Source organism: Brachycentrus maculatus, unplaced genomic scaffold, assembly GCF_059751285.1.
Source record: "Brachycentrus maculatus isolate JH-2025_06_01 unplaced genomic scaffold, ASM5975128v1 h1tg002344l, whole genome shotgun sequence".
Taxonomy (NCBI): Eukaryota; Metazoa; Arthropoda; class Insecta; order Trichoptera; family Brachycentridae; genus Brachycentrus; species Brachycentrus maculatus.
This window is the reverse complement of record NW_028282832.1, coordinates 15,992-25,516: the sequence shown is the minus strand read 5'-3', so window position 1 is coordinate 25,516 and position 9,525 is coordinate 15,992. Positions and strand designations below refer to the sequence as shown.

The following is a 9,525-nucleotide window of genomic DNA, read 5'->3' as shown; positions in this document are numbered from 1 at the left end:
TCCCAACCCCAACCCCAACCCCAACCCCAACCCCAACCCCAACCCCAACCCCAACCCCAACCCCAACCCCAAACTTAACAAAACAAAACTCTACTGAATGTTTTTTATACTTCATTAACATTCTGAATTTAATCTATATATATCTACATCTAATGACTTGTTAGACCAATAAATTGAGGCACAATATATACATAGACATCAAATATATTGGTTTTATAATGTGCAAGATCGAATTAAATTTAGAAGATGTTATCAAGAGCTAGGAATGCCAATAGAGAGACGAGATGAAATGCAATATATGCAAGAGAGACAATATTCGAGTATTAATAAGAATGCTGGAGATTCAAGAATAATCAGTAGTTAATTATGAAGGTGTTCATAAATTAAATTAAACTGTTCATTTATCCTTGCGAATGTCTAAATCATATAAAAAACGTCCTGCTTCGAACTTTAATCTCACCCCTGCAGAAAAATAGTTTTTGTCAATTATGCTGCCTAAACGATATCTGTTCACCCCTCTGAGCAGCGAATAGGATAAGAACAAATAAGGCATAGGGAGCATAGATGAAGGTGAGAATAATAGTTTTGTGAATGCGTTGGTCAAACAGAATAAATTGAGTGGGACAGCGAATCAGGGCAAGAAAACAGCCACAAAGCTTGCGAGGCAGTATGTGAAGGGCCCTGGAGAAGTATAGGACTTGAAATTATATGTGAAAAATTAGGAAATTGAAAAATATCAATAATAATAAATGAGTTTGAGACGGGCGGAAGCAGTCCAGCCCAAGAACAAGAGAAAAAATGTCTAGCCACCAGGCAATTCCAGCAAATCTATCACCAAAGTCAAAATTGCTCCAGCGGCCCGAAACTAGGAAAAACATCCTAAGGAGCGCAGCAGCAACGACCAAATCAAGGACAAAGAGTCCGAATCAATCAAGCACTCGGGGTCTCTCGAAACTCTCTACCAGCTCACTGAAACACAAAAATAATTCTTCTGGAGGCTGATCCAAAAGCTTAAATCCTACAAGTCTTCCTGGCCCTTCCGGGTGCCCGTCGATCCCATTGCGCAAGGGGTCCCCAACTACCATGACATCATAAAGTAGCCGATGGACCTGAAGGCCATCTAGAGAAAGATAAAGCAGAATAAATACTAACACATTTCATAGATACATGCTGATATTAACCGAATATTCCTTAACAGCTACAAGTTCAATCCTCGTGAAAGCAAGTATTTCAACCTCGCGATGGATTTCGAGTAATACTATCACGCTATGATCAAGGCCGAAAGCAGCCATATTTTTCGATAAAAAAGTAAGAAGGCGATCAGTCGGGCATAGTAATAATAATTCTCGGAGGTCTAATTCAGAAACAAAAAAATACCACACACCAACGATTCGTTTTAAAGCCGAAAGAGCTGCAACCACAGTCTTCGAGTGAAGAAGTACAGCCTCGAAGAGAAGAAGCAGTTAGTTTATCAAATAAACATGCTTTCGAGCAAATAACTTGAAGAAGTGATCAGCCTGATTGAGATCTAGGAGGAGGGACTGGAGTAAAACGAGGAGAGCCTGACCATTGATTTTGAAAAACTTAATGACGAGTGCCTAGATAAGCTGAACAAATATTTAAAAAACCCATACAAGTATAGTTTAAAATCAATCTAGTGAATATCCGAAGGAAATGGTGCTCGGGCAGTCCCGAGAAGCATGATTTTTGTATAATATATAGCTGGATACTCATGCCATATTTACCGATATAGTGTATAATGTGATGCTGCTGGATATTAATATTATACGATGCAATATTGGAAGCTACACTCACTCATTCAGTCACTCAGTCACTCAATTGCTTAATCAGTCGTTCAATAGATAATGTGGGTTTGATGATACAAAAGGCTCGATCATTCCTCATTTTCTCCTTCTTGTTGGATGTTGAAGTACCTGATTTGGTAGTCTCTTTTGTTCGATGCGACAACATACAAAAACTCCTTAAGACTGTGCTTTTTCAGGTATTTCTTTGTCAAATATTTCAGGTATCTTTTTGAGAAGGGGACAGTGGCCTCGACATTGACTTTTCTTTCGTCGTTGGAAACCTTAATGTTGTCTCCTAATTTGCCGAGCTTGCCATCGACTTTGATGCGTTGCTTGAGGAACTCCCCAAAGTTGTTGGTATTGAAGACTTTATCTTAAACTGGCTTGGAGCAATCAATGCCGAAGTTCTGATGAAATTTTTTCTCAGGTTTGCTCATGGCTATAATTATTTTAATTAATTATTATTTCAATTTAATCTCAATATATCTCAATATGCTCCAAACTGCTACCCTATCTGCAGCTTTGTCCCCTTATTCATTCACTTCAGGCTGTTTTATGCTGCCGAAACACTTGCAATTAGGGAATTGCCCGTTTGCTCTTACGTTTTGCACTTCCGACTGGGGACTGTTTTCGATCGAAATTTCACCATTCTTTCGACGATTTTGAATTTCTATAATCTCTTCACCACCTGCCTGCTTTTCCTAAAATTCTACAAATCCCGGAGATGACTTAATTATCCGGTTTTCTACATGATCCTCTTTGCCAGTTCAGGGTTTTCCTCATCGATGACTCTCATTTTGCGGATTTGCTAAACCCTAGAGTTATGGTGCCGCTGCATAGTCTTCTCTAGACTCTAAAGGTATGTCAAAACTTACTGATGAGAAGGAATAGGGGCTGGAATGGACAGTCAAATCCACTAACTTATCATATATCTTTTCGTTTTGTTTCTAAATTTGTAACTATTTCCCTGCGTTAAGATCACAAGTACTCTTGGTGCTGTACAACTTCCAATTATCCTACATTTATGGGTTTATATACGTGGTTATATCTTTTGATTTCGATCATTTGCAAGAAGCTGTCACTAAGTTCAAACTTCTTATTTCTCGCATTATGTATCCTCTCGAGACGTTGCATATGCTTAGTTTGATTAAGGTTAATTTGCTATATTTCGCTAATTTTAATTCCATTTATCATGCTGTTGGTTTATGCGTATAACGTAATTATTATTGCAATGCATCTCATAAGTTTAATAGTAATATCAAGATAGTGTATGCATATTGGACTGTAGAATAATCTATAAGTTAAAGAAATTAATATGAATTATATGTGCAATCCGAATGTTAGTGTATGTGTTAATTATGATGGCTTATAAATAGGAATGGGTTTCTATATAAATTGTTCGATATCGAAATGTCTGTGCATAGCTTCCAACAACAAATCAACGAGAACATTGCGAAACAATATGAGAATTTTAAGAAGATTGATTAATTTTTGTTGGCGGTCAATGCCAAGCTTATGAGAGTCTCCAAGGCTAATTAAGAAAAGCATCTTATCTCTTACAAGGAAGAAATGGCCAACACTAAGCTTGAGTTTGATCGCATCACTAAGACCAGGAACGATGACATCATTGAGCTTAAGATCAATGCGCAAAAGAAATAATTAGAGAAGGAGTGTGCGGCGTCAATAAAGAAATCATTGTAAATTTCGAAACTGCACGAGTCCCTCAAGCTCAAGTGGAATTCTTACAATTCGCTTGAGCATGAGATCATGCAAGAAAAACGATACTTGCTCAAGGAAATCAAGAGGGCCAATACCATTAGGGGCTACTTGGAGGAAGATCTCGAAAAAATTGTCAACATCGCTTAACTTAAAATCATCGAGAAAAACAAGAAGAATCAATGTCCGATACCCACAATGAAGGAAATACAAGAAGATGAGAAGAAACTCTCTCGAGGTCTCCTCCCTGACCAAAAAATGCACCCGGATTCGATGCAGTTTCTCGAACAAAAGACAATGTATACGAAATAAAAAATATAAATGGCGAGGGCCCACACTTCGGAAAGACTGAAGCGGCGCATATAAATTCAACGATAATACTTGAATAGCATAATTCTGACCCCGAACTTCCTCGAAAAGATATTTGAAAAATATGTAAATGAAAACGAAGTGAGCAATGCATAAAAGCTGCATCTGATCGAGTAAATATTTTCGGATGCTGAGGTCAAGAAACAGCTGTATTTACTATTGTTCTCCAGTAAGAATAGAGCAGTTTCAAAAACTGATCAGCAGGCCAAACCAATTCGATGATGTATAATCTGCATCTGTATCTGTTTCTGAATATGTATCTATACCTGTATCTGCCTGTATCTGCCTGTATCTGATATGTATTTGGACCATTTATATCACGAAACACAAAGAATCATCAATTTCTAATTCAGCTAATTTATGACGGTATCCATTAATTTACATATCCATGGAGAAGAAGACTGATTACTCAAAGGAGCTCATTGAAAATGCAAACAAGATCTGCACCGCTGGGAAGGGCATCTTGGCTGCTGATGAGTCTCCGGGCTCCGTCGACAAGAAATTCAAGCCTCTGAACTTATAAAACACGGCTGAGAACAGAAGAAAGTATCGAGAAATGCTACTCACAACTCAGGGAATTGAAAACTACATATCCGGCATCATCTTCCAAGAAGAGACAGCCAAACAGTCAACCTCAACTGGAGTCAACTTCCTGACTTATGTCAGATCTCTCGGCATCCTTCCCGGAATCAAGGTCGATAAGGGGCTCGGCATCTTGAATACAGACAGTGATGAAAACTACACGAAAGGCCTCGATTCGCTGCCTGCAATGGCTAAAGAATACTATGCCCTCGGGTGCCGATTTGCAAAGTGGAGAGCAGTGCTCAAGATCGGAGAAGGATTTCCAACCGAAACATCGATTTTGGAGAATGCGTGGTCTCTTGCTCGATATGCTGCCATTTGCCAGTAAAATGGGCTTGTGCCGATTGTCGAACCAGAAATCTTGCTGGACGGGCCTCACTCCGCAGAAGAGTGCCAAAGAATAACCGAGAAGGTTTTGGGTGCAGTCTTCACTGCCCTCCAAAAGAATAGAATTCTGCTCGAAGGCTGCCTTTTGAAGCCAAACATGGTCACTTATGGATCTCTCTTCCCCAATAAACCTGAATCCTACATAAAATAAGAAGCTTACAGAACAGTCCGAGCTCTCTCGAGGACAGTACCTGCCGCTTTAACCGGCATTACAGTAACTACATATTTTACTTTAGTTCTTATCAGGGGGACAGTCAGAATAAGAAGCTTCGCTGCACTTGAACGCGATGAATCAAATAACTGAAATCAGAAGACCTTGGTTCTTGAGTTTTTCTTTTGGGAGAGCCCTTCAAAACAGTTCCATTAAAGCATGGGGTGGTAAAGACGAGAATATCCTTGCAGGCCAAGAAGCTCTGTTGGCACGCGCAAAAGCCAACTCCGAAGCCCAACTCGGAAAGTATTTGGGATCCAACGATCTATCTACCAATTAGTCGCTATATGAGGCATCATATACTTATTGATAGTGCGTGAACAAATTAAATTAAGTCTGCTATTTAATTATACATCATAAATACCCATTGGAAGTGCAACATAGTATAAACTGCCTGGATGCGAATTAAGCATCAACATCTCAATGCATGGAATTAATTACTTGAATGCAATAAACAATCAACTCTTGACCAGCCTGTCAATGACAATGCCTGTCACAATGCTGTAGTTCATTGCTTATATCGCCTTGCTCTTATTCTTTGCACTGATGTGACTGATGCGATCGTAGTCATTGAGTAGCTACTCTAATTTCATCATGGCCTCGTTGTTGATCTCCTTACTCTTTATTTTTTGCACCACCAGCAGAAGTCTCTTGATCTTCTAGTTGAAGACTTGTGTTCCAGTCTTTTTTTTGTCGATGGTGTGCTTCAGAACTGCGAGTTCGCTGATGTTGTTGCTGTACATACTGTCGAGGCACAATCTCTAATTCTTTTGGATTTCAGTGGAGTGTTCGCAGGGTTTCAAGTTCATGTAGAATACTGGGTCTTCCAAGACCAGTGAATCAACAATTAGGGCATATGGTGCTCCTGCTTTGATCAGTTCTTCCGAGAGTTTGAAGAGCTTTGCCTATTATCTTTGGCTCTCCTTCGAATAGTATTTATGGCTGGGCCGCAGAATGTAGGCTCCTAACAGAGTATACTCCTCGTAGAAGTTGACTGTACTCTTAGATCGTTTTAGCCTGAGCCTCTCATACTCAGCCTACCGATTGATGAGTTCAGCCTCGCTCTCGTTGTGGGTGCCCAGAGAAGCAGACAATGATACATGGTACTTGAGTTCGACCTGCTGCCCGTACAAAAGGCCGAAGGTTGCACCAAATAATTTATTGTTGATATTCCTCTAGAAATAGTTGGTCATCTCCAATAAGGCTATCGGGTCGAGGATGATCTCGAGGTTGCTCATGATCAATAATTAAACAAGAGTAAAAATATATATTGGTATCCATTATTGGTATCCATTATTGGTATTCCATTCTTGGTATCCCATTAATCGGTCATATTGCAATTACTGGCATCTAGCTTCAGGTTCAAAAGTATCGACAAAGCTCTTAACCGTGTCCTCTTTGAAGTCCTGATTGAGAAGTATAGAATGAAGATTCAAGAGGGAGATTGGAGAGCCACAAAGCTCATGAGGAAGCAATATTCTCATGACAAAGAATTAAATATATCTACCATAAAACTATACATTGAGCAAACCCATATAGTCTATCACCGACAACATTGAAGCATGAAAAGATAGTTGCAATTTCGGCCCATATCCGACATACAAAATATAACACAAATCTAAATCACAGATTAGTACTCAAAATAGTAAAGATTCGCCCAGCAAAAGCGTAGATCATCAAACAAGGCTCAATCTTAGTGATGAACTGATGGACAGTCGTCGCAAATCAATTATTAATTCCATATCAAAATATTTAACTCATACAAAGTTAGAGAAATATGTCGATTGAATTGCACTATAAACATCATTACTCGGTATCAGTATGATCAAAATTGTCCAAATGGTTTACCAAACTCCTTCAGGAGAAACTTCATCTATGAAATCCATACACAACTCAGGAATTCCAAACATCCAAGGGATAGTCTAAATTTGGAGGCAATCAATGGAGGATCTAACAGGTCAGAGACACAAGTTTCATCATGATTATCAGGGTTATATCGCATTCATAGACTTTTGTTAGCATCCAGCTTAGTTTATTTTCTAACCTGTATTATGTTTCCTCCTGAGAATCTGATAAAATAATCATTACATTATATACGTAACAATCAGCATATGCTTGCAGTATTATTGCTCACACTGCTCACTTTGGGAGCTGTGAATGGAGCCCCGTGTCCGCAGCTCTGTGAAAGTTGCACAGCCAACCAATGCGATAAGTGCTATAGTAACTTTTTCTCAAACTCTTCATTTAGTGCATCGCCGAGCTGCTCATGCCCTCGCGGCTATTTCATGAACACAGCCATAAACCTCTGCAACTATTGTCCAATCTAATGCTCATAGTGCATCAGTTCCACAGTCTGCACATTCTGCGAGAAACACTACACTCTTAAAGACGGCAGATGCATCAAGGTTCAAAATGATACGAACCATATAGTGTTTAGTCACGATCTAACAGCCGAAGACTTCACCAATAGAAAGCTCTAAGGGTTTTGGCTCACAAACCACATCATTACCAACAATTTCAACAACTATTTCACGATAACAACTTGCTCTGGTCTCTCGCAGAAGGTCCTTGGCCAGTTTTACTTCGACTATGATACTGTCATTTTGAGGACATACTTCGGGCTGCCGAGGCATCACTATGTCAAAATAAAGGCCCAGTTTGTAGCCATCGACGAGTGGAATGAGGATAAATTTATCATATAGATATAAACTGATAACAACCCTGATTGGAGGGCATTCTCGACTGTGAATCCTCCTCTTCGGTATTAACATGCTTTTGACGAGGCTCAAAGGAAATATAGCTTTTGTGGGCTGAACAACTTTAAAGATAACCTTGGACTCTTCAACAGAAGTATCCCACATACGAGCTCAACTCTCAAACTCAGGTTCAGGACGAGCAATGCATTCGTAACACCCCTTCCATCTAACGCTTACAATACTTATTTTGGACTGCGTGAAATTATCCTAATTTTGGGGACATGTCCAACTGGGTGTCTTCTTTGCGACTAAAACTACTGCGGCCAATGCATGAACCTGTTCGAGCTGTCCTCTTCAACCAACCAATGCGTCTGCAATACAGATGTCGCGATTCTCACAAATGAAGGCGATTGCATCCCAAAATGCAAGACCAATGAGCTCTATAAAGCCGAGCAAAGCCGATGCATTAGTTGCGCTGAAGCTATACCTGGCTGCGTGGTATGTGATGATAGCAATGGATGCACACAATGCGTGATTGGTCGGTTCGTGCATGAGAGAAAATGTATGAAATTCTGTGAGGCTGGCTATCAAGAGGCCATTGTTCTGTCGAATTATAAATGCGTGCAGTGTCCAGCCAACTGCTTAGCTTGTTAACAGGACCTGTGCCAAGCTTGCAGATCAGGGTACTTGCTACTCTAGGGAACTTGCGTGCTGAGTTGCCCATCAGGAACTTACCTCGAGATGGCCAGCTTGTTCTGTCCAAAATGCCCCTAAAACTGTGTCACTTGCACATCCCCAAAAGTCTGCTTATCCTGCCCAGCAAATAATGGAGTTGTTCAGTTTCGTTTGATCGACGGGAAGTGTGAAATTATATGTGATGGCACAGACTTAACAATGTCAATAGAAGGATGCAAGAATATCGCCTGCTCTACGAGTTGCTTGAGCTGTTTTGGGACAAATACAAACCAATGCGCGAGCTGCCAAAACTCGTTAGTGTTACAGGGATATCTTTGCGTGAATGAATGTCTCTCCGGATACTTTTAGATGCTTGGAGAATGCAAGAGATGTCCAGATGAGTGTGTAACATGCAAGAGGACTACATGTGAATCATGTGCCGAAGGATATTGGCTCTATCAGTCAGCTTGTATACTCAAATGCCCTGTTTCTTATTTTCCCAATCTCTCAACAAGGGAATGCTTAAAGTGTAGTGCTAGTTGCAAGATTTGCTTCGATCTGAGTGTTTGTCAAGCCTGCTATATTGGGTGGTCTCTCCTCAATGGACTTTGTGTGGAGTAGCTTAGCTGCCCAGCCTAGCATTATTATCACGCAGACCTTGCAGCATGCATTTCCTGTCCTGAGAACTGTCAATCTTGTTATAAGGATGTTTGCAAGACCTGCGTGAGCAATACGTACTTAGATAACGGCAAGTGCGTGCTTAACTGTTCTCCTGTGAAATATATACAGAACGGGGTTTGCCAATGGAAGGATCCCCTCTGCGCAGAGTATCACGCAAATAACTCATGCATAGCCTGCATATCCTTAAATCCTCCATTAGTCCTGATTGCCCAAGGATGCTTATTCTCATGTCCTGAAGGATACACCAAATACTTCAATGCAAACAACCAAGAAACAACTTGCATTACACAATGCCCAGTCAAATGCCGAGCTTGTTATCAGAATAGAACATGCTATTAATGCGAAGATGGCTATGTTTCGATCCTGGGGGCCAACCCCTCGTGCGAACTCTCCTGCCCTGATA

General features: G+C 40.3%; 1 protein-coding gene across 1 annotated transcript; it reads left to right on the top strand.

Moving 5' to 3' along the window:
• Positions 1-4,278: 4,278 nt before the first annotated feature.
• Positions 4,279-7,772, top strand: LOC148298226 (fructose-bisphosphate aldolase 1-like). Its single transcript, XM_088277031.1, is given in 2 exon segments — positions 4,279-5,073; positions 7,632-7,772. Coding segments are annotated over 2 exon segments (936 nt in total).
• Positions 7,773-9,525: the final 1,753 nt, after the last annotated feature.